This window comes from Cantharellus anzutake (genome assembly GCF_015039405.1).
Source record: "Cantharellus anzutake strain C23 chromosome Unknown EI90scaffold_19, whole genome shotgun sequence".
In the NCBI taxonomy this organism is placed as follows: domain Eukaryota; kingdom Fungi; phylum Basidiomycota; class Agaricomycetes; order Cantharellales; family Hydnaceae; genus Cantharellus; species Cantharellus anzutake.
Window position 1 is genome coordinate 321887 of NW_024066969.1, and position 25878 is coordinate 347764.

General features: G+C 48.8%; 9 protein-coding genes across 9 annotated transcripts; 2 read left to right on the forward strand and 7 right to left on the reverse strand.

Annotated features, from left to right (window-relative positions):
• Positions 1–119: 119 nt before the first annotated feature.
• EI90DRAFT_3122413 (uncharacterized protein) lies at positions 120–2163 on the reverse strand (the record flags this gene model as incomplete). Its single annotated transcript, XM_039063506.1, has 3 exons — positions 120–920; positions 1004–1748; positions 1814–2163. 3 exons carry the CDS (start codon positions 2161–2163, stop codon positions 120–122), a joined length of 1896 nt encoding a protein of 631 aa, XP_038916966.1.
• Positions 2164–2908: 745 nt separating this feature from the next.
• On the reverse strand, positions 2909–4633 carry EI90DRAFT_3053969 (uncharacterized protein; the record flags this gene model as incomplete). Its single annotated transcript, XM_039060054.1, has 6 exons — positions 4558–4633; positions 4310–4489; positions 3962–4253; positions 3682–3908; positions 3100–3625; positions 2909–3041 (listed from the first exon to the last, which is right to left on the reverse strand). Coding segments are annotated over exons 2-6 (1238 nt in total), but the record flags the coding sequence as incomplete, so codon positions are not given.
• A 975-nt stretch (positions 4634–5608) lies between these two features.
• Positions 5609–7315, forward strand: EI90DRAFT_3288884 (vacuolar protein sorting-associated protein 60). Its single transcript, XM_039067131.1, has 9 exons — positions 5609–5725; positions 5791–5895; positions 5962–6008; positions 6062–6112; positions 6165–6248; positions 6333–6363; positions 6431–6542; positions 6640–6728; positions 6783–7315. Exons 1-9 carry the CDS (start codon positions 5657–5659, stop codon positions 6822–6824), a joined length of 630 nt encoding a protein of 209 aa, XP_038916968.1. The 5' UTR covers positions 5609–5656; the 3' UTR covers positions 6825–7315.
• Positions 6931–7315, reverse strand: EI90DRAFT_3053976 (uncharacterized protein; the record flags this gene model as incomplete). Its single annotated transcript, XM_039060055.1, has 1 exon — positions 6931–7315. A coding segment is annotated over one exon (195 nt), but the record flags the coding sequence as incomplete, so codon positions are not given.
• Positions 7316–7631: 316 nt separating this feature from the next.
• EI90DRAFT_2918148 (glucan 1,3-beta-glucosidase) lies at positions 7632–10055 on the forward strand (the record flags this gene model as incomplete). Its single annotated transcript, XM_039054637.1, has 15 exons — positions 7632–7782; positions 7857–7858; positions 7922–7984; positions 8046–8072; positions 8131–8198; positions 8255–8348; positions 8406–8457; positions 8517–8790; positions 8959–9040; positions 9093–9194; positions 9254–9402; positions 9456–9600; positions 9661–9729; positions 9823–9880; positions 9937–10055. The coding sequence occupies 15 exons, from the start codon at positions 7632–7634 to the stop codon at positions 10053–10055; spliced, it is 1455 nt and encodes a 484-aa protein (XP_038916970.1).
• Positions 10056–10500: 445 nt separating this feature from the next.
• EI90DRAFT_3015727 (uncharacterized protein) lies at positions 10501–11707 on the reverse strand (the record flags this gene model as incomplete). The annotated part of the gene is made up of 8 exons (XM_039056920.1): positions 10501–10581; positions 10637–10669; positions 10765–10937; positions 10968–11077; positions 11129–11208; positions 11276–11473; positions 11528–11592; positions 11665–11707. 8 exons carry the CDS (start codon positions 11705–11707, stop codon positions 10501–10503), a joined length of 783 nt encoding a protein of 260 aa, XP_038916971.1.
• A 1673-nt stretch (positions 11708–13380) lies between these two features.
• Positions 13381–15290, reverse strand: EI90DRAFT_3015728 (uncharacterized protein; the record flags this gene model as incomplete). Its single annotated transcript, XM_039056921.1, has 2 exons — positions 13381–15118; positions 15175–15290. The coding sequence occupies 2 exons, from the start codon at positions 15288–15290 to the stop codon at positions 13381–13383; spliced, it is 1854 nt and encodes a 617-aa protein (XP_038916972.1).
• Positions 15291–16968: 1678 nt separating this feature from the next.
• EI90DRAFT_2918188 (long-chain-fatty-acid-CoA ligase) lies at positions 16969–19882 on the reverse strand (the record flags this gene model as incomplete). Its single annotated transcript, XM_039054640.1, has 13 exons — positions 16969–17131; positions 17188–17354; positions 17437–17471; positions 17538–17633; positions 17698–17738; positions 17818–17907; positions 17975–18065; positions 18189–18316; positions 18373–18398; positions 18473–18737; positions 18800–19155; positions 19485–19673; positions 19739–19882. The coding sequence occupies 13 exons, from the start codon at positions 19880–19882 to the stop codon at positions 16969–16971; spliced, it is 1791 nt and encodes a 596-aa protein (XP_038916973.1).
• Positions 19883–22397: 2515 nt separating this feature from the next.
• EI90DRAFT_3154030 (long-chain-fatty-acid-CoA ligase) lies at positions 22398–25298 on the reverse strand (the record flags this gene model as incomplete). The annotated part of the gene is made up of 13 exons (XM_039065905.1): positions 22398–22560; positions 22635–22801; positions 22891–23093; positions 23154–23194; positions 23286–23375; positions 23451–23526; positions 23589–23596; positions 23667–23810; positions 23876–23918; positions 23978–24228; positions 24280–24635; positions 24842–25030; positions 25155–25298. 13 exons carry the CDS (start codon positions 25296–25298, stop codon positions 22398–22400), a joined length of 1875 nt encoding a protein of 624 aa, XP_038916974.1.
• Positions 25299–25878: the final 580 nt, after the last annotated feature.

Below are 25878 nucleotides of genomic sequence, written 5' to 3' on the forward strand. Positions count from 1 at the left end.
AGAGAAAAACGAGTAAGCACCCGGATCATTGTCCTGCCAGAACATAATAATACGAGCCGAACATATAACGAGTGACGAGCCGAAAGAAGGCTGACCAGCTGTGCCACGCCCCTGACCCGCTAATGATAACTCCCCAAGAATCTGGAGTACGCAAAAAGTGCGCTCCCAAGGAATATAGACCTAACCAACGATGATCCCTCCGTTCGATAATTATCCAACGTTAACGTGGGTGTTGTTGGTCCATTGACACCGGAACTTCGCTTTGGTAGAGGGACCTTAGCGACAACGGATGATGATGAGGTCATGGTTGTAACTCTCAATTCTGATGAAGATTGGGTTGATGGAGGCGGAGACGGAGCAGTAGCGGCGGTGGACGTGGCAGTGGACGTGGAAGTGGACGCGGACAGCCAAAGACGACGCAATGTATGTGAGAGCGACAAGTCGGGCGCATACGGCCACGGAGCTTCCTGTCCATCTCGTGCCTGGATCAGCTTGACGCTGATAGTATTAGCTGGCGGGTGGTGATCATGCGACTGTGACCGCAACCACGGCGATACGCAAGAGCCGCCGCTGTCATTCCCATTGCTGGCACCGGATCCTCCTCGCGTACCATAACGAACTTCATACTGAACCGGATCATCAGGGAAGTAATTCCGTACGAAAGACGCATGTTCCAACCCCATCGTTACTTGTTCCTTGATTCGTTGGACAATTCTCCATTCAGCGGCTGCTACCTCCTCTAGAATGCGTCGGCGTACATCGATAGCCGCCCTAAGAGCTGGTAAATCCGCTCTGGCAGTGTCAGGTGTAGAAATAGGAATACGAGTACGAAGTGCTTCGAATTGGGTATAGGTCATGATGGAAGAAGGAAGATAAAGTCGTTTCAAATTCGGCATCTCCGCCAAAGCGGTGAAAAGGTCCTATGTAAAAATAAGACACGCCCGCGCCATCCTAATATAAGCTCCCCATTGCAACATATGATGAATGAATATGGATTACCGACCTTTTCTGAAATAGGCTCGGAGCTCGAACAATAATAAATACCGTATCCGTACCATCGCGTGCGAAGATCCAAAGCTTCCAGTAAGGGTAACATCTCCCCCAAAACTTTCACAAACGCTGCGCTCCCACCACCAGACTCTCCCACCATATACCGATCATTACGTCCTCCGTCGGCCGGCGGCAGTGGCACGTCGCCATGATCGTCATCCTCGTCCTCGTCCTCATCCATTGTTGTATGTGCAAGACGAAGACTATCGGGGGAAAAAGCCAATTCCCGCAACTTGGGCACACTTCGTAAGCCCTCAACCAATTTCGCATTCGCATCCATGGAAAACCCCGCAGAAATAGACATGCGCAACACTTGGAGGTTAGGAGCCAATTGCAATAATGGGTTAACATCTTCGAAACCATCCGCCTCGATAACTTTGAGTTTGGGGAGTGTTAATGATTGCTCGGAATGAGGGAGTGTTAACTGTTTAGCAAGTTCGAAAGATCTTGCTAGAGGGATGCCTTGAGCCCTCCTAAGACCAAATTTTCTCCATGCGGATCTCCGGCCTGTATATTCTGCAACGCGGATGCGTAACGTGTGAAGCTGAGGTGTACACCGTAAAACGGAAACGAAGGGCAAAACGACGGCGACGGCTGTTGAACTGCCACTGTCTTTCGTATCCAAATGGTCCAAATGAAAATCTGCACTCCTTCTCCAAGCTTCTAGGAATTCAGCATCCATGAATAGGTTTAGTGAACTAAAAAAAATCCAAACTGTCTCGTTAGCTGCTTGCCCCCACAAAGAGTCACTGGATGAACTGACCGAACATGACGAAGGAGAGCACTTGAACAGCGACCAAGTGCGGCAAGATGATAATCTGACGTAATGGGTATATCTCGAAACAAGTGAGGAATGCATATGGCGCGCATGTGACGACATGTAAGGGACAAGGCGGCAAGAGATGTACACTCGACGGCGTAATCAAAACTCGGATGTCTCTCAGACACATATTCAGCGATCAAAGAGAGCAACTCGTTCGGTAGTCTCAACAGAGCTAGCTGCTGGAGTAATGGAAAGGTAGCGAAGTTGTTGTTGGGTTTGGATCGAAGGGCTGCAGCAGGCGCAGGCGCAGGCGAAACACCGCCATGGGGGCCCGAGACGTCCACGGGCATGAAGAAGAAAGAACAAGTAACAACGGGTAGTAAAGGAAGGAGACACCAGGACTACGAAGAGGAAACATTATATCTCTGGGGAAAGGACATAATCATTTCCGGTTCGGCCGCCCCACAAACGCGGTTTGTGAGCCTTTAGAAGAAGAAGAAGCAAAGAGAACTGAGCCAGGATCCGGAAAGATTTGCAACACAGGGCTAACTGCAGGATCTCTGCATAGATGCGATGACCAGAAACAGAAGTGTATGTATACTTGGGCGCGGAAAATTGACTTGCAGCCCTGCCAACCTTGATATCACCGGGTGTTGAAGACACTTCATCATTATCACAGCTGTACTCGATACCGGCGGTGGGCTAGAGACCTGAAAGAGCCCGGGGTCGGGCCCGGGGGGGCGCAGCCACTCGATGTTCCGTAAAAAATATGGCAATCGCTAGTATGTTTTTGTAAACCAGCTAGCGTCCTTCGCGGCGAAGGGGTTGCAGGTAATATTCAACACCGCTCGGATCTTAGAACGACAAAGCTTGCTATGAAAAATACAACACAAAAAAGTGCTCGTGACCGGATCCTAATAATGAAATCCTCGGATTTCATCATCTCGCATCTTATTAGATTGACCATATGTATAGGGGGACTCGCATTGAAGCTGAACCGCCACATACGCGGTAAACAAGGTCCAGTCTGTCGCCAGTGGGCGGGTCCGTATCATTATCCTAAAACTCAAACAAATCAAGAATTAATATCGTACAAGGAGATCCTGAAAGGGGTGCGGGGAAAAACTAAAAACCGAAGTGCAGGAAACATGATTAATTACTCGAGGTAGGTCGATGCAAACGTCGGAATAAGGCAGAAAGTGTGGCGCCTCCTTCAAATGCAGCCCATCTGTGGAAATGAGCATCGCATAAGCAGCAACATCGCAAACCCGGTGGACGCGGCTTACTCTCCCGCAGCAATTTCCTGGCAGCAAACATCAAACTCCTCAGACCTCGACACTTGATCCCAGTGGTCCACAATGTAATCTTCGAGGAGGCCTCTGAGTTCAGAAAAGAACTGTGTAGCGAGTAAAAGCGGAAAAGCTGTTTGAGGCGTGACGGTGTTCATTGTGTGTTCAACTGCTAGGCTAGCCAAAGGCTTGATTCCGTAGCGATGGGCAACGAGATAAATCGAGAGAGCAGATGCGGGTGGAGGGGCAGGCGTGGGATGCGGATGCGGATCATTAGTTGGGGGGGAGGACCGCTTCACCCGTGCACTGCGTGGTGATGCGGCAGAAGACGACGTTCTTGTCCCTGACGTGTGAGGGGCGCCGGCACTCGCTGAAGCACCCTCATGGGACCGAGCAGGAGGCGACGTTGTGGGGCCTGCCCTTCGACTGGAGACGGCCGATACCGGAGAAGAATTCGAAGAAGCCCAAGTTCCGCCCGGAGAAGGCCTGCTTACGCGACCAGTCTGGGACGAAGGTGACGGCACTGCAACACCCACGAGTTGTCATCTGACGGAGGCTTGGTAATCAGGCGTCGCTTACCTGCTGGGGATCGCCCCGGAGATCGCCGCATATCTACACCCGCTTCAGTACTGGCCACACTCGAGTTATCACCAGTTGTCGGACTACTAGCTATCAGCGTCGTTACTTCCCACTCATTTTCGGCTTCAAGGTTGAGCCAGTTCGCAGACCATCCTGCTCCCATCGCATTCACAGCATCGCGAGGGTCATCCACTTCCTTGAACAGCAGCCAGTTTGCGTACACCCACCTATACAAAAACACCCGTGAATACCAATCTGGAACCACTTTTCAACCACTCACTTTAAGAGCCAATAAATTGTTACAAAATCAGCCTCCTCTAGAACTACATCATGCACGCGCCGCTCACTGGGCGCCGATGGGTGATATCCTTCCGCGAAGCGGGATGAGAGCATCGTATTAAAATATTCCGTTCTCCTTTTTAAGAGATCACTATGTGCAAATATGACCCGTTTGCGAACTTGTTGGGGACGGTAAGCGAATGAAGTAGCAGTGTCAGAAGAACGAGTATCAGAGTTTGAAGGACGTTCGTTCGGAAGCCGCTCGATACAAACGAAACGGACGTCACCAGTGTCTGTGGAAGTAGCGCAAGGGATAAGTGGATGACAAAAGACCAAAGGCAATCCTTACGAGAGTTATCGAGAGAATCCTCTATCCCTTGCAGTAAATCCCGAGGAACGTAAAAAGCAGATGGGTGTTGAGGAAATTGAGGGCCAACAGGTGTATAGATCTGGATGCATAGAACAAACATGTCCGAGGCACTAATCCGCGGATTTTCGAGTAAAGAGGAAAGAGTAGGTAATGGACATTCTAAGTACGGTGAGAGAGGTTTCAAATACTGTGAAACAAAAACCGCTCCAAGAGAAGAAGACACACACCCCAAACTTCACTGTTATCCCGGAACGTGAATTGATCCCAAGTCTCCCATACCCATTCACTTGGAGCTCCTCGTTCGCCAACGCTAGTTTCCTGTGATTTTATAGCAGCCATGATCGTTGTGGGTTCATTTGCAGAATTTGGGGGTCCAGTCACAAGTGAGGTAACATTCATCCACAATCGAGGAACTTCCGTGGAAACCACCGAGTCGGTGGTGGTGGTGACGCCACCGCTCGTGGTGCTCCCAGATGAACGAGAGAAGAGGAGGGTACTGGGGTCCAATTGTTCCGAGGATTCTACAGAATGTGTTCGTCCTGCCATAACGAGATTAGTACTGAAGCCTCATGGGTACTCAAACACAATTTCGAGAATTTAAAATAAACAAGTCGTTTCACGCACTTATCTCAACCATCCAACGTCTATCACCAAGGAAAGGTGCCTCTTTCAAAGCAGGATGGGTCGGTTCGTCGTCTTCTGCAACAATATTTCGTTCGCTTCCGATACGCGACTCAGAAGAACTTGCATGTTCGACTATATCACAAAGTGATGAAACTTGCTCAATGTTCCATTCGAATGCCTGTTATGTAAGGTGTGGGTGCTGAGTTGTGTCCGTCAGGGACAACCTTTCGGGGCGGCGTCTACTGACAGTAAAAGTCCACTGCCTAGTATTCTGGTCATCCACAGCATTTGAACCGTAATGAGATCCCATGTTCGGGGTCGTAGATGTCCACCTGTTGCTGCCGATGCTAGTAGCCAACCCTGTCGCCGGCGAGGGTGAACTACTCTGTCCCAAGTTGAACGAAGAAGTCGACGAAGAATGACGATGAGCATCCATCCAATGTGCTCTTGACATTGGAGAACGATACACTGATGATGACCTAGGAATGCTGATGGAACGCGACATGATGGTCACCCGTCCCTCAAGCCTGGCAGGGTTACCAGCCTCTGCCCAATGAGCCGTCGCGACGCGGAGCTCCAAACCCGGGAGCTGTAAATCACGTGTTCAAACAAGTCAATTAAATCGATCGTCCTAAGCTAATCCGCCCCATAGGAGTCCAACACTGTTCTTTCAACTCTCTCGCCACTCGTTTGATCCAAAACATGAACAGGATTTTCGGTTCCTCTGCATCCAAAGCACCAAAACCATCTCTCAGCGATGCCATCGCCTCTGTCAGTGGATTGTACTGCTTCTCCCACTTATTTGGGGCGTCGCGCTAAAGGGGGAGATTTTCAAGACAGACCAAAGGGCAGCAAGTGTGGAGGTAAAGATAGCCAAACTCGACGCTGAGCTTGTACGTTACCGCGACCAAATGGCCAAGATGCGGAATGGACCCGGTAAGGTAACGAATGTCATGGATACAATAATCAATCGGATCTGTTACTCATTCTGGGCACCCCTTATTTAGAATGCAGTTCAGGAGAGGGCCCTCAGAGTTTTACGCCAAAAGAAAATGTTTGTTCGTTTATGGTTTGGGGGGCATTAAGGTGACCTGGCCAACAAAATAGGTATGAGGCGCAGCTGGCACAGCTCACGCAGCAGTCATACAACATGGAAAGGTTAGTTTTCGTTCCTCATTCGTAGTCATAGAAGTTGCTTATATATGTACAGTGCAGCATTGGCGACCGAGAACCTTCGGAATACGATGGCAACCGTGGACGCTATGAAGACTGCTAATAAGGAGATAAGGAAGCAGTAAGCATTATAACGTGCATTTCCAGAGTCGCGCAAATGTTGATTGAGCTCTTTATCCGACTTGGGGTGGCACATGGTGGTTAGGTACGGGAAGATTGATGTGGACAAATTAGAGGTGAAGGCCCAATTTCGAAACCGCACATACACAATGAATTTGTCCTGACACTGACAGGAAACAATAGTCGATGCATGATGAAATGTCGGATTTACTTGAGCAAGCAAACGAGATCCAAGAGACTATGGGGCGTTCATATGCCGTACCTGATGAGATCGATGAGGCAGATTTGGAAGCTGGTGCGTCACACCCTTCACTTCCCCTCCTCCCCGGTGTGCAACGAAATGAAATCATCATCGTCTCATATTTGGATGTCCCACTTGTATGACCCGACAGAACTCCAAGCATTAGATGTCGAAACGGAAGAGGATCCATCTGCTTATTTGGATACCGTCCCAGATTTCCTTGATGAAGCTCCAATAGCGGTACGACAGCACATCGTATTCCTTTCACAACACATCCTGACTTTCCCAATCCAGGAACCAAAAGAATCTCAAAAGGCAGCAGTAACGAACACTTGAGGTTGAATGGTCCAAAGGGACGTAATTGTTTGCACTACAAACGGACTTAAAACAAACTTTAGATACATTCACATAATAACTGTATATTTGTTCCACGATGAAAAACCCGGCGACGAGGTCAGGAGTTGATCCAACCGCGTCACTGATCACTGCCGATGATGCGGAAAGGTTGCAGTATCATCCACTGTTGACAATCTGAAAAAGTAAAAGCTCGATTTAGCCACATCCCCAGCAGAAAACCAAAAATCAATTGGGGTGAAAACCGCCCGCCACAACTGAAGCGAAGGGAACTCAGATACCGCTGTAGTCTAGTGTTTTTCAGCACGATATATATATCTGCTCAGCTGATGAATGTATCATCACCGTTCGTTCGCGAGTGTGTGGAGGGGGTTGCTTATTGTAAGAAGTGCATGGGGCCAGACTGAACACTTACCTCGATATAACGAGAAGTGGTGGGAAGAAGTGCAAGAGAACTGAAGAGAAATTTCTTCCTTTTCTACTTTTTGGATCCGATACAAATAAATATCAACATCGATGCTGGCCCCGCACAAACGTGAGAACATCTGCTAGCCAGACCCCGGTCCCCTACTTGGCTTTGTGTACATCACTTGGCCTGCGTTATTCATCCCCATGCAGCCATTGCCCCTCCCACCTGTATAATACCCGAACGGGTAATTTGAACCGATTGTGTTACGGATAAAGCAGCCGTATCTACCCGTGCTTCGCGCAAGCAATTTGAGATCGTCTACACTTCCACAGATAATAAAGCTGTTGTTGTTGTCCCCCATATCTCAAACCATAACCGCCATGTCGAACTTGAAGATTTTCGTACCCCCAGCCCCAAACGCAGCTGTCTCTGGTATCCTAGGCACCCGCGGGATGGAGATCGTCGATGTACACGGGAATAAAGTCGTCCTCAAAGGAGCTGGTCTAGGAGGTCACTTGAACATGGAAAACTGTGAGGAGCGAGCCTCAGCAGGGCTATCATCGCATTTTTCTGTCAAACCTTCCTCCCTTACTTACTGAATGAAGTCGTACGCAGTGACTCGCTCTCGTGTCCCCGGAATCGGTCCACCCCTGATGTAAGCGGCGGCTAGATCACAGGATACGCTGGTCATGAACAAGGAATGAGACGGGCGGTTCAGAAGGTACTCGGGGAGGTGCGTGACTGCACAGATCTTCTGTCATTTCACCAACTTTCACAACCCGGGCGGATCGCAGCACAAATCCAACTATTTTTTTCACAAGGTATGACACTCACCCCTCGCTCATTGCAGAAAAGTTTTTCTCACCTGTGTTCTCAAAGCTCCTTGAATACTTCTTCGATGATCTGGACGCCGAATTTTATGCGTCTTTGGGGTTCAATTGTCTGAGGTAGGTTTAGCACACCCACCACGAATAAAAAAAAAAACACGACATTCGGGCAATAGAATACCTTTCAACTACCGGCACTTTGAAGACGACATGAATCCGGGTACTTATGACGAGCGTGGCTTCCTCTGGCTTGATCGAATCATCAATATTGTGAGTAAATGGTCCAGGAGCATGTCAGGGTATCTTGGATCGACGGCTCCCTCCCAGTGTGCACGCCATGGTATCTACACCGTTCTGGACATGCATACCGTTCCTGGTGGTGAGCACGTTGAGTTTATCTCGTGCTTCACAAATACTGCTGAACACATTGATTCTCAGCCCAGAATCAAAACTGGCACAGCGATAATCCAACGAACACGGCGTTGTTCTGGGAGCACATTGATTTCCAGAATCGCGCTATTCGTTTGTGGGAAGCCTTGGCTGCCCGTTATAAAGGTAATACGTGGGTAGCGGGCTACAACCCGCTTAATGAACCTGGGGACGAGTATCATTATCGTTTACTGAACTGGTACGAACGGGTCGAGAAGGCCATCCGAGGGGTAGATCCTGATCATATTTTGTTTTTGGACGGAAATACGGTTGGTGTTGAACTGTTTTTGGACTTCCTCTTTGCTAATATTCTCGGAGCAGTATGCTGTACGTCCATGATAAATGTGGTTAACGATTGTTTTTGGCTAATGCAGCAGACAGCTTGACTTCTCCCAGCAAGTGGTCATCGCCCTTGTGACGCTAGAGTCCTATTCAACACGTTTTCTCGTAGTTTTAAGAGCCCTCTGCCCAATTCTGTCTACGCGATTCATGACTACTCAATCTATGGATTTCCAGGGAGTGAGCCGTACTCGGTAAGACCGTGACTTTGCGAGATGTTGGGGTCTTGACACAACATGGCATCAGGGTTCGGAACGACAGCTGCAGCATTTGTGGGACCAATATGATCATAAAGTCGAATATCATGGCAAAGCGAACGTGCCAATCTGGAATGGAGAATTTGGTCCTGTGCGTTGGTTCATTTCGTTCAAACTGTTGGCTGTCTCTTACTAAGTTTTTACTCTTAGGTATATTCATCCCCTCGCGATGGGGATAACTGGCAAGAAACTAATCTACAGCGGTATCACCTTCTCAAGGACCAGCTCTCCATCTATGCGCAGGAAGGAATATCGTGGTCTATCTGGCTTTACAAAGACATCGGCCTCCAAGGCATGGTGTAAGCTAGCTTTTGCACACTCCTCAGCCGCTTCCTTCAACTAATGTTTACAGCTACGTGTCGCCGGAATCTCCATATCTAAAACGCTTTGGAGAATTCATAGCTAGGAAGAGGCGGTTGGCTGCCGATGAATGGGGGGCAGATGTGACAGCTGTTGAGAGTGTTTTTGAGCCTCTTATAGCTTGGTTCAATGAACAAGTCGGGGTCTGGGGTAATACCTGAAATGTGCTTCTGCTAACCCGCTTCTTCGGTCTCCAGGTTCCCAACTTTAATAAGTATCCTAGCGCATGGGGTACAAAGAAACATTGTGCGTTTACCCTCCGGCTTGTTGGCGGTAGCTTCTTCTGATGCTTTCCCAATAGTGGTATTGAATGCCACTTACTACTGAGATTCAGTGTCAACCTACCTTGTCTTGTATAGGAACGAGTGACTCGTCATATCTTATTGAGCGACTCCTTGTGTGGGGAGTACGCTGAGCGTGAGTCCCCTTCACTGCATTCACCCTGCATCTTTACTGATTATGTTCGTCGTAAGTCTTCCGTGGTTTGACTATGGAGGAGTTGGATGCCTTAGCTGCATCATTCAAATATGAGAACTGTGTCCAGCGGCAAGAACTGAACCAGATTTTGAAAGCAAATTCGGGCAAAGAATAACAGTGACCATGAGATGATGAGATGGGATCTCTAAGTCATACACTGTATCCTACTTGTACAACAACTATCCAAGTCCAAGACTATGGTAGCTCAAAAATGAATTGGGAGGCTTTGGTACCATGGTCCCGCTGAAGGGATAAGGACATTGTACTTCTCTCCGAACTCAGTGCCAATATGCTCCGACGTACAAATTTTCCCTCCACACAAATTAAAACCCCCTTTACAAAAGAATCTTAGTAGTTTTCTTCTAAATACGAGTTTTAAACCATCACTTGTTCCTTGCGCTTATTCTACAATGTATTTCTCCATCCGAAACACAGCCCGAAACCAATGTTGACACTCGGTTATATAACGTCTCTTAATCAACACTGGTCAGTCTCTTTTCAACGATCGCCGCTGATCTCGTACCTCCATTAAATTACAAACAGCCACTATTGTTGCGTGATCATGCATCAGGGGGATAACAAATCAGACTCATCATCATCAGAAACCCGCCCTTATCAGCGTTGTCCGAATGCTTTCGTGGCTGCCAGTAATCGAAAGTGAAACCAGGTGCATAATCATGAAACAAATAGACTCACGATGTGGAATACTCTTGTTTGAGATACAGTTCCCTACCACGTTCATTCACGATACCAATTGCCGCATAATTCCGCATGCTGAGAATGTGTCACCAGAAGAACACAAGTGAAGTGGAATGAAGATGTACCATTTCTAGCACCTTTCGCTCAGCAAGGCGTGTGGAAACAAATGTCTCCCATTCCACGTCACTCAGTTTGTTCAGCTTGATTTTTAAGCCTTCAAGCTCATCCACAGGACAAATAGTTCTTGGTCTATGGCCAGGTGCAGGCCATCCTTCGAAAATTCTTCCTAGTATTTTTGCTGGGTGTAGTTTGGGTGGGCTCAACTCACGGTTTATGGTATCTTGGTGTAGGATCAACCGACTACATCCTTCATGTCTCTCCGCAATTTCTACCTCTTCTCGATGAATCCATACGTCGCAAAACCCGGAATGTTGTGGACTGGATGCATGTTAAACATAGAATACGGGGAGCCACCGAAAAGCGACATACAGTTGATTATAGCATCTTCTACACCAACGCCTCCGCAAGCGCCAGCTCACTTTGAAACAAGTCGTTGTGGTACCGCAACTCTTAGAGACCCGCGCCATCAGAGAGAGTTTTCCGGTGTAAAACATGCAGAAATAGATAGTACCATACCTGGCATGCATTCCCAAAAGCCAGTACGGCATATTGCTGTTCTGTAAGGTCCTCGTGAATGGGCGGCAGATTAGGGACATAGCTCTCTCGCGACACCCGCCACACCCATGAACGCTCTGGCTTTAACAGAAGACGTGCGAATATTTTTGCAGTACGAGCGAGAGACATGAGACTTTGTGGATCGAGGAAACAGCAGATCTGTCAAACACAGTCTAAAGGCAAGCTTCCCTATAGAAAACTTCATACACGCACCTCTGTGATGAGTTCAAGTGGAATGTTGTCTACTAACCGACGAAGTTTTCCCTTGCGTCGGCGGACTATTTCATGAAATACAAAGGCAGATCATAGATCAAACGGCTACAAAGCCTGGAGGTGTGTTGGAAGCTCACTATTTACACTGGTCCAGATGCCTTTCACACATCGTGCTAACATATTAACGCGAGCTCAAGCCAGGTTGACAGTTGTCGGAAAATTCCCTAGATCGTTAATATTGCTATTTTCAGAATTCCGGGCAAACTCCGTAATTCAAAAAATTGAGTTTACACTGATGCTCTCGGCCGATCTCCACGATTCAACAAGAGCGCTGAGGTAAGGAAATGTAGCCATGTGTGTTATAGATCAGTTTTTAAAGTGTCCCAAATACAGTGAGTTTAAAAATACAGCCCGACAGCACAAATGGGTTTTCTGTTTGCTTTTATTTCAATTGTGTCGGTGGTGCGACTCCGGAATATGCTGGGTACATCCTGAGTCAAAGCGAAGAGTTATGAATCAGAAGCCCGACCATTCCTAGAAATCGCCTATGCTGCAGTTTGAATTTATTCGTCTATTCGTATCTCTCTTTACTGTTGCAGCTTACTTAGTACTGTCGTATGCTTGACTGGTTATAAGTCATGTTTCAGACTTGCAACAGTCTGTATGAAGTTACTCTCTACAATGTGCTATCGCGCTCGCGCGTCTACGTAACGCACCCCCGCTTCGCTGCTGGGCTTGTACTCACATGCACTGTGTGCATGTGGTGTCTTTCCCTTCCCGCTGATTTCATGCTACCATCATGATCTGCGATCATGTTTCGATCAAGGTTACGCTTGGTCATAACTTACGTTCAGTTGAGCGATCGCTCCTCTGATTCCTCTAACTATTCCGCCGCCTAGCTTCGGTCCAATGGCAATACAGAGGGCCGGTATCAATCCAAGCTTATATGATCCTCGATGTATTGTAACTGAGCTAGGGATCTAGTGGTCGTGCATACAGCGGTACCGGTCGTTGGCAGCCATCGATCACGTTCTTTACTATGTACAAAAAGCGGCCCTCTAATACGATGCATGTACCAGCTGTTCGTGGGTAGTATTGATAGAAAAAGAGTCAAAATTGGAAGAGCAGCGGGCGCTTGCCGCGACAGGCGGCCAGTTGGACCCTTATCTGTGAGTGGTCAAATTCATAGTGGTTGAATTGGGGCACCTAAGTGTGTCAATTACCGTACACTGCTTGATAAACTAACGACGGTAACCTTCGATTCGATGCTATACTGACTAGCTAAGGAAAAAAAAAATAACGATGTCTTCAGTTCAAGTGTGTGGGAGTTTACTGCAATTGGGGATTGGGGAGCGGAAGACATTTACTTCAGTCAAAGACAAAAAAAAAGCACACTCTGTACGATAGGATAAGGGTAAATCTGAAGAAACCTTTCATCTGCGACCATTTATATCACCAGGCGAAACAGAGGGGCACTGCCCCTCAGGCGGACTACAACTCGTTGCCAATCCGAACAGTGGTGATTGGCGAGCCGAGTGAGAGGAGCCGAGAGAAAAGATAGAAAGATGGGTATGAAGGCACGAGAAGCGAAGTTAGAAGTCCGTGTTGACAATCGCGGCACCGCCGGAATGGCTTGGTGTACGAGTGCCGCAATCTGAGGGCAGCGGAGGAGAGGGGCTATGGGGGCGCTGTGGAGGATTGGATGACTATGTGTAGGAATGATACAGTGTGTGCAAATAAAAGATAGTATGGATCGTAGAATAAGGAATGTAAGACACAATGAGTCGCGCGAATAGACCAGGAGGAATCGACGTTTGAGAATACATGCAATCCCACATGGACCAAAGGAATTGTTAGTCATAGTCCAGCCTGTGCGCGGCAACAGCTTGGCTCAACGCAAGGGTATCCAGAGTTGCTCTTTCTCCACCCACATCCCGATGTTCCTCCGTCCTCTCGCTACTCGTTTTTACATGCTCCACAGGCGTCACCATGTCTTCCCCTACCTCTCCTGTGCCTCCCACCTCAGCTGCAATCGGCTGCTTCGTTCTCGCATTCAAACTATACTCTTGATCATCTGGGTGGCCGAACAACCCTGAGTTCAGAGGCGGCATCTCTGGAACAGCCTCAACACTTCCATCATCGAACTGGAAATGGAACCCGCCCAACACACTTGACGCGGTAGACACTCGCGACAGCGCGTTCGTAGCACGAGACGCCCTCCTTGGGGCTTCCTTCGAAGGGGGCACGAGCATGGTATTGTCTTCCGATGAAGGGACATTGGATGGGAAAGCATTATGGGAGACCATAGGGAGGCGAGAGGTAGGTAGCGGAGGAGCGGAAGAAGCTGTGAAACTCGATCCGTTGCTTTGGCGATTCGGGTCGAACACGACGCTCAACGGAGACTTAGCATGAGAGCTCGGCAATGGAGAAGGGGGAACGAACGGAAACGCGGCAAGTACGCTGTCGGCACGAGATGCCGAACTGATAAAGGATTCATTAGAGTTTCTCCGTGTGGGTGGGGGAAGGCCAGGGTACGGGTCCACAGCAAAAGAATGGTTAGACGACGGGGAACTGCGTGCTGTGGTGTGAACAGAACCGGGAGGGGTACCCACGCCCGCACCAGGCGCCAGAGGATGACTCAGGTCCTCAAGAGACGTTCGCGCCCCATCCATCCTGAGAGGCGAACCCACCGTGGTTGCCGACTTCGGCGACAACGTTCTAGCAGGAGTCATCCTACCCGCGACACCGAAGGTCATGTTTGTTGCGGCTGTGTTCTGACTCCTCATGCTCGCCTGATCCGCAAAGGGATCTTCAGAAATAGGAGGGAACGTGGTACTTCTGCTGAAGCTCGTTGACAAAGGCGATGGACCAGGTTGTACGCGGCGCGTCTGCGACATCGACCTTGGCGTCGTCACTGCAGAACCAGAGGTGGAACCAACCTGAACAACCTCTGCGCGAACAGCACCAATGACTTGCCTTGAGCCGCCAGTCACAATTGTGGGGCTCTCATACAGTGCATCCATAGCTGAGCTAGCAGCAGAATCAACTGAGTCCACAGTGAACCCGGAACGTTGTGAGGGAGCATAGTTCAGTCGTGGAGGCTCGAGGGATTGATTCGACAGAACGCGGTCTTCCTTGAGCTGGTTCTCGGGTGAGCGTTGAGGGCGCACAGGAACCGTAAATGTCGTCCCAGTGGGACTAGTACTCTCCATACCGATGGGGATAGCTTGGCGAGAGGAGGGACGCGACCCCGAATGGGAAGATGTTGTATCAGAGAATGGATCAGCACCCCTGTTATTTTCGACGTCCAAACCGCGCGTGGAGGGCATTCGGGATACACGCGTACTTGCTGCTGCAGATGCAGGTCTAGTATTTGGATCAGAACTCATTGCATTTTTCTCTTTCGTAGCCGCTGGCTCCGCAGTACTTCGTCTTCCCGCCCTACGCTTCCACCAAAAAAAGGCACCTAGAACAAGAAAGAGGAAAACGAGAGCACCAACAATGGAGCCGATGAGTGCACCCTGAGATGCGCCTCCTGAGCTTGGCTTTGCGCGGTCGACGCAAGAGGCAACTGCGCAGGAGTCGCACGATCTGGATAAAGGATGAGCGTCCTTCGCAATCAGTGACAGCCTGCCCGAACTACTCACTGGGACGTAAGGATGCAGTTTTGATTCGAGTTACAGTTGCAAGCGGGCGGTCTTGATGGGCACGATACGCAATCACGGCGGAAAAGAGGGTTGGGCAGAGGATGGATATGGTGCATTGAGACAATTCAAGGAAATCAAACGAAAATATGGGACCTTACGGATCCACAGATATAAGAAAAGGAGTGGGGGGTGCTCAGAGAAGCGCTTTGGCACAATCGTAGGGAGGCCGTTGTCTTATTGAGCAAGTGTGGGGAGAAGAAATGAGTGGTCGTGGTTGGGTCTGGGCGTGCGCGCGGCAACTTCCGCGAACCTGTATGGACTTATATCACAACAAACGATGATCCCATGGATCCATGCCCGAATCAATCCCAAATTGAGAGAGAGAATCCTTCAACGTCGTTCATGCATCACTCATTGATGTGTGTAATGTAAAATTTACAGCACTCCTTGATTAATCATAGACTATGGTGCCGAGCGCTTCCTAGACACGCATCCCCACACACAAGCTCCGTCAAGACGCTTGCAGCCTTACAGATCATGATTTCGCCTCCGCGCACAGTTATGTGTCTCTTTTCGCCTGCCATCATCATGCCCTATCTAAATTTGATCCGCAGATCGCCGAACAATTTCTATTTTGAACACAATGCCAGCGAGGAGCGCCCGTAGGTACCTAATTCTATCCGTTTTCCTCTCAGGCTTCGTTTTATTCACACTACACAGTATGTCCCTGCAAACACCTGTCAAAACCGGTGCCCCTGCAAAAAATCTGTCGCAGCATGCTTTATACATAAATAACGCAACAGCCTTCAGGGTAATTTGAAGAAACGGCACCTGAATAGGTTTAGCTCATCGGACAACGAAATTCTGGACAGAAATTATCTCCATTGGGACGCGAAAGAAGCTTCCATCAGTGGAAATTATGTAATTCGCTATCTCTTGACTCGCTTTGGGTTCGTGCACATGGTTCGAATCTTCTCTCTTCGATTTCCGGTACCTTACGATGAGTCTCGAACGGCCTCTTTCGTGCTGAAGGCTCAGCTACTACTCCCCTCTCAGGTGCGTGAGATCGACACAATGTGCTGGACTCCAGTTTTCGTACGACGATGGCATCAATGAAGCGGAGCTCAAATATTTATCGCTATGCGCGATAGGAAGCGATCTAGGCCTTGATTCCATGGCAACACGTTGTCGCGAATATCCGCGAACTCGGCTGACCCATGGCTCTGTTCTAAGTATGAAGCATTAGATTTGAGTCGGTGTCTGACATGGGTTGACTCGGCAACTGGTACAGAGTGTACATTTTCGGTGCGAGCTTGATCATGCAGCTGTTGTGGTCCCAACGACAGTTCGAAATGGAGGAACGAACCGTAGAACAGCTCGCTGGTCTCCCCCGATTGATTGAGGTACATGTCAGACTAACATGCGCGGTATTTGGGTATGAGTCTGGTTTTGCCCATGAATACCAAAGGAGGGATAGATAAAATACACTCCCATAGAGCACATAATTAGTGGTGTGCATATTGAAGAATGGACGATGCCCGGGATCTCCCTTGGAAGGGCTAATTACCGGCTCCTTTGATCTTATGTAGAAAGCTCGTCCCCAGGATTAATATATTACAACCATAATCCGCATGATCCACATAACTGACTTTGGGCCGAAGGAAACTGTTCCACAAGTTCATTAGGAACAGCATGACACTAATTATAGATCTGATCTGGGCTAGCTCACTGAGATACACGTAAAACCTCAGTGAAATGTTGAGCAAGCCGAAACTGACATCGATAATCTAGTGGCTAGAGCCGTGCATTCGCCTTGACTTTCGCCCCGGCCTTCCTCCTGGCCCACTCCCCTTTCGCCAAAGCACGAGGTCCAATCTTGGGTACCTTTCCACCAGCATTCGCTTCCAAAAGTTTGTCTACAAACATCACCATAACTGGTACTGCGAATGCCGGACATCTGCAGTAAAGGATGAGTCAGAAAGTCCCCCATCTTCGAGAGAGTGAAATACACACTTCTCCTTGGTCAAAGCGACCAATTCTTCCTCCGTGGCGGTTCTTCCGGGCTTGAGATGAATAACTGCTACTGGCAATTCGCCTAATCTCGAATCGGGGACGCCAACGACGATCGCCTGCAACACCCTCTCATCGTCATATAAAGCATTCTCAACTGCGACAGCATCCTGTCAGGGGGGATAAAGGTTGCGCATCAGTTTCATAACCTGCGAACTTGGGCTATTGATGACTAAGGTAGACTTGACGTACGATATTCTCGCCCCCTCGAATGATTATGTCCTTCGCTGCAGGTCGAGAAGGGAAATCAGAAGGTTCCCCGACATCCTCAAATGAGAGCAGAAGCCGCGAACCTCGTCCTGAAATGTATAAGAAGCCCTCTCTATCAAGATACCCTATATCTTCCGAGTTGAACCAACCGTCTGGCGTTAAGACCCTCCTCGTTGCCTCTGAAATGGGTTAAACTCCACATCAGCAACGGATATGTTACGAATGCGACCGCTAGCTTCATACCTGGATTCTTCCAATACCCGATCATGACTGTTGGTCCTCTTCTAAACAGCGCAATCCAACGCGATGTGAATCAGCATTCACAACACGATGGACACCCAGCTTTGAAAATCTACCACTCACATCCAAACTTCTCCCACATGTCCAGTGGGGACAGATGTCTTCGTATGAGGATCCACAATAAGAATATCGCTGACGACGCTAGGGTATCCACTGCAATAGTACAAGCGTTCTATCAGATGATACAAAATCGGAGAGAGTGCGAGGGGTGAAAACCCACGCGGCTGTCGGTCGCGTAAACGAGTCCCAACCATAAACGGCTGCAATTCCAGCAGCCGTCTCGGTAAGTCCGTACCCTAGCGAACGAAATACTTCATCAATGGCAATTTCACGATAAGGAATCACCCCCAAAGTACCTTGCCCACTGAGAAAGACATGTTAGTATTAGCCGACTACACTCAACAATCTGACCACTTGCTTCAAAACAGGGAAACGAAGCTTGGAAAGTCTTGCCGGGAGCTGGGATGGGGCAGAAGCGCCACCGTAGGAAATGGTCTCCAATTCATGCTCGCTATTTCTGAATCTTTCGGATTCGAGAAGGTCTACAACAATGGATGGGACACTGGTTAACGAATTAAATCATGAGATTGAATGCCATGGATCAGGGGGGAAGGTAACGTGCCCTCCAACAAAGGTGATCCGCTCTTTCAAGATTAGGTCAACGGCTAGGAAGTATACCAACGCTATTAGGCAATTATGTAACGATAAAGTGAAAGACATTCGATGCCATACCAGCGTCAACATCCCATTTCCTCATCAGAACCAGCTTTCCTCCTAAGAAAGTCCGCGCCATTACACCAGAACAAAGTGCTATGACGTGAAATAATGGAGCACTGATGAGCGATGCACGTTGCTTCGCTGGAGGTGTGATAGTTGTCGATTCATTCTCTCGCAAGACCCGCCGCAAGAAAACGGAAGGATTATGAAACGCCGAAGAGACCAGTGCTCTTTGAGAGCCTAATACGCCCTTCGGCAACCCAGTCCTTCAATGGAGAATGTTAGTGGGCGAGTATTTGGAAAGGCCCAAAAACAGGGAAGAACGTACGTCCCGCTCGTAAAGAAAATGTAGCCATTATCTTCAGGTTCGCAATCAGGCTCTTTCAACCAACTCTTCTGTTCTTCCTTCCCTGCATGCTTCTTCATCACTGCCTCCCAATTTCTAGCCCCCTTCCAGCTTCCTCTGCCTTCATGAGCCCTGACGACTAACGTACCACTCGCCCCTGCCTCTATGCGTGTAGATTCAAGATACCGTTCGAATCGATCCGCACGTTCAGAGTCCAGAATGATCAGCTTGCATTGAGTATGTGTTAGGCAATACGAGATTGTTTTTCCCAATAACCAAGCATTGACAAGGACTGGAACGGCACCCAGAAGATGACACGCAAAGAAGCTAATGATGAACTATTGACAAACAAAAGAACGGTAGTGTAAGCGTGGGTATTAGGTGAGTTAATAATCTATCTCATAGCTCATGAAAGGCTCAGATGGGAAGTGTCAAGCATAGCTGGACTGGCAAGGATTGACCAGAGCGGATCATGCAGAAGTGCGCATGGGTTACACTAGAAAATGAGGACAGCTTTCACCGCCACCCAACAAATGGTAACCAGTCATCCATACGGATACGGGGGAGGCAGTGCGCAGCATGTAGCCCACGAGGTGCATGAGAAATTAAAGATGTAGGGCAGACAAGGCAGCGATATTTTTTGGGGAACAGTAAACCCTATCCTCACCTCAGGGAAGTTCCTCATAACGATCCCGATTCGATCACCTTTATGTACACCATACACATCTCTGAAGACTCCAGCAGCACGGGAAGCATCTCTAAATGCCTGATCATACGTCCATCGCTCATTTTCGAACACAATAAATTCACGGTCTGCATAGTTCTTTGCAAACCACAGAAAGTAAAGTCGTGCGTTCTAGCAACGACGTGATGATATACATCAATCAACTTGAAAGCATCAAGGGAAGTTTTCACCCATACCTTCGGAGCGTTCTTGAACACTTTGGTCATCGCGCCTCTAATAAGAGTTTGCTGGACCTCGAATATGGACCCTGGAGTAGTGATGATCGCATCGCATTCCTCCAAGGTACGATAAGGCTTGAAACCTCCAGGCTGGACAACCATAGTTTCGGAGCTAGAGGATGGCAGCGCTCGCAGCAGTTCACGCTCCAAGCCAATGACAGACCAAAAGGAAAAGTGAGGGTTCAAGGTAGAGATGGTCACGATCCACGTCTTAAAATCAGAGGAACTGCAGTCGAAGCCTCGGCCCGGATTTCATTTCAGCATCTCCCTTGTGCAACAAGCGTGGCCTCCCAAATCGAGGACTATGTATGATTCCCACGATGTCTTTAACTCTATTGTCGGTGCCGCACATAGTTTATTGCCCCTGTATACTCTTGACGGCATGAGGACAGCGGGGGCGTGGAGGGGAAGGCACGAAATGAACTATTGAAGAGTGGATGTAAGGGATGGATGGTAGAGTGCCATAACTCTTTTACTTCGTGTCCAATTCAGCCAATTTATTTCATGGCCAATAGTCTTATTTTGTTACAATATTGTACAAAATATCATTGTGAACTAAAGGCATTACATGCAAATCAGCCATTGAAGGGTGAAAACCATTGGCACCTGAATGACTGTACTCAGAGTGCATCAAAAGGGCAGAACAGGCAAAAGGGATGTATGCCAGCTGTCCCACCCCTATGCTTTTCCCTCTAGGTTGGCTTGTTCCGAGGGATGAGAGGATCCTCAGCAACCTTAAGGGCGTAACAGCCGATTCTGGGCTGCCAACGAATAGATTCGAAGAAGTCCTATGGAGAACTACCAAACCTCCTTAATGTTTCATTTGACCTTAGCTCGAACCCATTAAAAAGCTGCGTTGCCTCGTTTGAAATGAAGTTGAGGACACGAGGATACAAAGATCCTTCTGAGGGATAGATCCGCTGACGAAACGAGCGTTTAATCGACATAGGATGAGGCAGAAGCGCAGGAACGCATGATTCGACCAAATTGAACGGCTTGCGTCCTGCCTCCGATGTCATTTTCAATATTTTGAATCGATCATACTCAAACAAGTCCTCCGAGTACATCCGCTTCTGTTGGCCGACTTTCCTGTTCATCAGAAAGGCTGGGACGTGTGGAAGATGGAGAGCAGCGAAGTGGCTCTGGTAACGACCCAGCGGGTATCGACTCAGCGGAAGGCAGTGTGTCACACGAGTCCCGGAGATAATAGTGATCATCTGATCGACGTGCATGCCCATAGTCCCATGATGAGCTTCCGGGTCAACGATGAGATGTGTTATATCGCGTCCGAAGCGGCCGGTTCCGGTGGTCAAACGAAGATAGGGGCTTGGTGTTAAGGGATGACGAGCGGCAGCGGGAGCAGGGAAACGCTCGATTTGGAGAACGTTCACGCCGCTGATGGTGGCGAATAAGCATAGCTAGCGAGACGCTGTGAGTCGGTTGAGGGGCAGGGTCAGCCGGCTTTGCGCGAATCCTGTTTGGGCTTCTGGGATGACGGGTCATTATTCTCAAAGATCTCAAAGATGTGGGAATTGTGTATATACGCGTGTTGTTTTGGTTTCGTTGGGTTATATGGGTGATACTTCTTGACAGGAGATGTAGTGATGCTGCAATTTCCCCTAGGCATACTGTAAGCTTGTCCGGGCGAGGATGAAGAGGAGGGGTGGGCAAGCGAAGATTGCGTATGAACGTAATATGATTTTTGGCGAGAGGTATTCAAAGCATAGATCAATGACAGGTCAGAGTGGAGTGTGAACAGGAAGACGACACGAATGCAAGTACTGCAGTGATGGCGGTCTTATGGGGGCTACTTATTTGAAACAGAACTGAAGCGAATATAGACGACGGAGGGAATACGTACCACAGCAAACGAGGCCCTCTAAGTGGTGCTGGACGATTGGGATGCTCAAGGCCCGTTGTCTCCTTTAGGCGGGGGATCCTGGGGTAAGAAACTAGGGAGTAAAATCTGCCCTTGGGATCAAAGTGGCGTCGCGCGAAAGGTTTTTCCAGTCGCTATCAAGATTAGGATAATCGGAGTTCGTTTGAGTCTGATCGATCGAGGGAAGGTCGGGAGTGATATCCTATGTTTGGAACCGCAAGAATGAAGTCGCCGTGGAGGTCTAAGCAGAGTTTTGGTTTGGAGACGCCGTTTTTGGGTTGAATAAGTCCGTTTGGGTCTGGATGAGCAAGAGAAGGCTGGAAGTATTCTGTGTCTGGAAGCGCACGAATGGAGCGGCGTTAAGTGGAGTAAAAGTGTTAGGGAAATTAGCCTCTAGGTGCGGATTCGAGGTGGAAGGTGGAAGTCGACAAAGACCGAAACCCCGGCGTGGACACCGGAACGAACGCAGGCATGACCCAGCCTGAATGGACGTAGTGCGCTTAACCCATCATGATATCGTCCCCACGGGCAGGGACGCTACAGACATGACTCTGAGCTCACTGGCAGGCCGTTGAACAAGTTCCCGAAGAACAATATAGTTTAGATCTAATTTGAATCGCTCCTGGGCCCAGCCCCACTGATGGTACAACGACCAGGCACTACGACACGATATGAGAACACGTTGGATATGCCGAAACTATGGTATATATGACGTCAAGTACTTGGGCCTTTTGGAAGCTAGAGCCGTGCATTCGCTTTGACTTTCGCCCCAGCCTTTCTCCTAGCCCACTCCTCCTTCGCCAAAGCACGAGGTCCAATCTTGGGTACCTTCCCGCCAGCATTCGCCTCCAAAGGTTTGTCCACAAAAATTACCATAACCGGTGCTGCGAATGCGGGACATCTACAGTAAAAAAAAATAGTGAATCAGAAAGGGGGGGGGGGATTTCCCCGCGTTTAAGAGGGCGAAATACGTACTTCTCTTTGGTCAGAGCAATCAACTCTCCCTCCGTGGCGGTTCTCCCGGCCTTGAGATGAACGATAGCCACCGGCAGTTCACCTAATCTCGAATCCGGAACGCCAACGACGACTGCCTGTAACACCCTCTCATCGTCATACAAAGCATTCTCGACTGCAACAACATCCTGTCAAGGGAGGGGCATGGAAGGTTGCACATCAGTTTCATGGTCTGCGAACGTGTGTCATTGATGGTTAAAGCGGCCTCTTTACGTACGATATTCTCTCCCCCCGAATAATTATGTCTTTTGCTGCAGATAGATAACGGGAAGAATAAATCAGAAGGTTCCTCGACAACCTCAAAGAAGAGTAGAAGCCGCGAACCTCGTCCTGAAATGTATAGGAAGCCGTCATTATCAAGATAGCCGATGTCTTCCGAGTTGAACCAGCCGTCTTGCGTCAAAACCTTCTTCGTTGCTTCTGAAATGAGTGAAACTCTGCATCAGCAATGAGTATGTTACATATGGAACCATCAGATACCCGAATTCTTCCAATACCCAGTCATGACGGTGGGTCCTTTTCTAAACAGCGCAATGCGATCAAATCAGTGCTCACAGCAATACACGACGGACATCCAACTTTGGAAGGAGAGGAAAGAAATCCAACACTCACAACCAAACTTCTCCCGCTTGTCCGATGGGGACAGATGTCTTTGTACGAGGGTCTACGATAAGGATATCACTGACAACGCTCGGGTATCCACTGCAATTGTGCGAGCCTTTCCATTAGATCATCCTAAATCGAAATCGAAGAGAGAGCAAGAGGATGAAAACCCACGCGGTCGTCGGTCGCGTAAACGAGTCTTGACCAAGAACGCCCACAATTGCAGCAGCCGTCTCAGTAAGTCCGTACCCTGTTGAACGAAAAATCGTTATCAACGGCACTTTCACGATGAAGATCTGCACACGGAAGTACCTTGTCCACTGAAAAAAACCGAAGAGATGTCAGTATTGTCAGCGGCAGATCGACAGACAGACAATCTTTGCTACAGACTTCATAACAGGTGAACGAAGCTTGGAAAGTTTCTTCGGGAGCTGAGGTGGAGCAGAAGCACCGCCATAGGCAATACTTTCCAATTCATGCTCACTATTCCTGAACTTTTCAGATTCGAGAAGGTCCACGGCAACGGATGGGACGCTAGTTAACAAATGAAATCCATGAGGTGGATTGTAATGGACCAAATGGAGAGAGGGATGACGTACCCTCCAGCAAGGGTGATCCGCTCTTTCACGATCAGGTCAACGGCTAAAAAGTACGCCACAACTGTTAGGCAACTATAAAGTGAAGGACGCTCAACACCACACCAATCTCAGGATCCCATTTCCTCATCAGAACCAGTTTACCCCCTACGAGAGCTCCTGCCATAACACTAGCACAAAGTCCGGTAACATGGAACAACGGAACACTGATAAGGGTTGCACGTTGTTTCTCTGGGGGCGTGATGGTTGCCGGTTCGTTCTCTCGCAAGATCTGCCGCAGGAAAATAGAAGGAGGATTGAACGCTGCCGAGATGAGTGCTCTTTGAGAGCCTAGTACGCCCTTCGGCGTGCCAGTCCTTCAACAAAGGACGTTAATATAATTGGAGAAGTAATCGAGAATCACGTACGTTCCACTTGTAAAGAAAATATATCCATTATCTTCAGGTTCGCACTCCGGTTCCCTCAACCAACTCTTCTCTTCTCCCTTCCCAGCATACTTCTTCATCACCGCCTCCCAATTTCTAGTCCCTTCCCAGCTTCCTCTGCCTTCATGAGCCCTAACGACCAACGTACCACTCGCCCTTGCCTCTATGCGGGTGGATTCAAGGTGCCGTTCGAATCGATCCGCACGTTCAGAGTCCAAAATGATCAGCTTGCATTGCGTGTGTGTTAGGCAATACGAAATTGTTTTCCCCGATAGCCAAGCGTTGACCAGGACCGGAACGGCACCCAAAAGTTGACACGCGAAGAAGCTGATAAGGAACTGTTGATAAACATAAGGACGGTAGTATAAGCATAGGTTTTGCGTGAGTTCATCACCACCCGATGGATGGCAACCATTCACACATATATGCAAGTGTGTATAGGCGAGGCCGCATGTAGCATGTAACCCACGAGGGGTATGAGCATCAAGGATGTAGAGCAAACAAGGCGGCGATGCGCTTGGGGAATACTTGGAAAAACCCTCACCTCGGGGAAGTTCCTCATAACGATCCCGACTCGATCACCTTTATGCACGCCATACACATCTCTAAAGACTCCAGCAGCATGAGACGCTCCTCTTAACATCTGAGCATACGTCCATCGCTCGTTTTCGAACACGATGAAATCACGGTCCGCATAGGTGTTTGCTAACCACAGCAAGAAGAGTCGCGCGTTCTAGCAACGACGCGACGATCATGTTGTTATGCGTGTGCGCGCCGATCAGCAGCCATTCACAAGTCCCACAAGACGAGGCACGGTCAAGTTAGGGTGACAACCCGAAAGCGAGCTTCACTCATACCTTGGGAGCGTTCTTAAACACTTTGGTCATCACGCCTCTGATAAGAGTCTGCTGGATCTCGAACATGGAGCCTGGAGCAGTGAGAATCTCATCGCATTCCTTCAAAGAACGATAAGGCTTGAAATCTCCAGGTCGGACAGCCATAATTTGAAACTAGAGGATGACAGCGTTCGTAGTAGTTTGTGTTCTGGGGCTGACAGACCAACGGAAGAAAACAGAAAGATGAAAGCAGAGATAGCTAACTTTCCTTGCTTTTTCCAAGCAACCCAGCGTCTTAAAAAGCAGCAGGACGTACTCAAAGCCTGGGAAAATCAGCGCGGATTTCACTCCAGCCCTATACCGGGACAAATTGTCTGCCGGCACCGGCAAAGCTTGCCGGTGCTCAGAGCAACGGCGCGAGGCTCCCATTTGAGGATTATGAAATTCCCACGAACTCTATTATCGGTGCCGCGCAATTATCCGTATGTTGTAGGCAGGGACCAGCGTCTCTTGATGAAGCTCAGCCTGACACGCTCACGCTGCACACCAGACCAACACTATTGGAGATCCCCCCATGTACGTTCTCAACGGTGTAGACAGTCGCACTGCCACGTAGCAACGACGCTCCCGGGTAATAGAACTGACTTGCCACTGACACTACATCTATTGAAGCTGATATCCTGCTTACAAGGACTCCGGCCTCTATGACATCGTAAAATTATATGCGCAGCTGCGTGCGGCAATC

What these genes read in the sequence shown, in the direction of transcription:
- EI90DRAFT_3288884 (XM_039067131.1), top strand. Translation starts at nt 5,657, where the DNA reads ATGAACAGGATTTTCGGTTCCTCTGCATCCAAAGCACCAAAACCATCT. An exon ending in TGCGGAATGGACCCGGTAAG is followed by an intron (nt 5,896 to 5,961) that starts GTAACGAATGTC and finishes CCCCTTATTTAG; the next exon opens with AATGCAGTTCAGGAGAGGGC. An exon ending in CAGTCATACAACATGGAAAG is followed by an intron (nt 6,113 to 6,164) that starts GTTAGTTTTCGT and finishes ATATATGTACAG; the next exon opens with TGCAGCATTGGCGACCGAGA.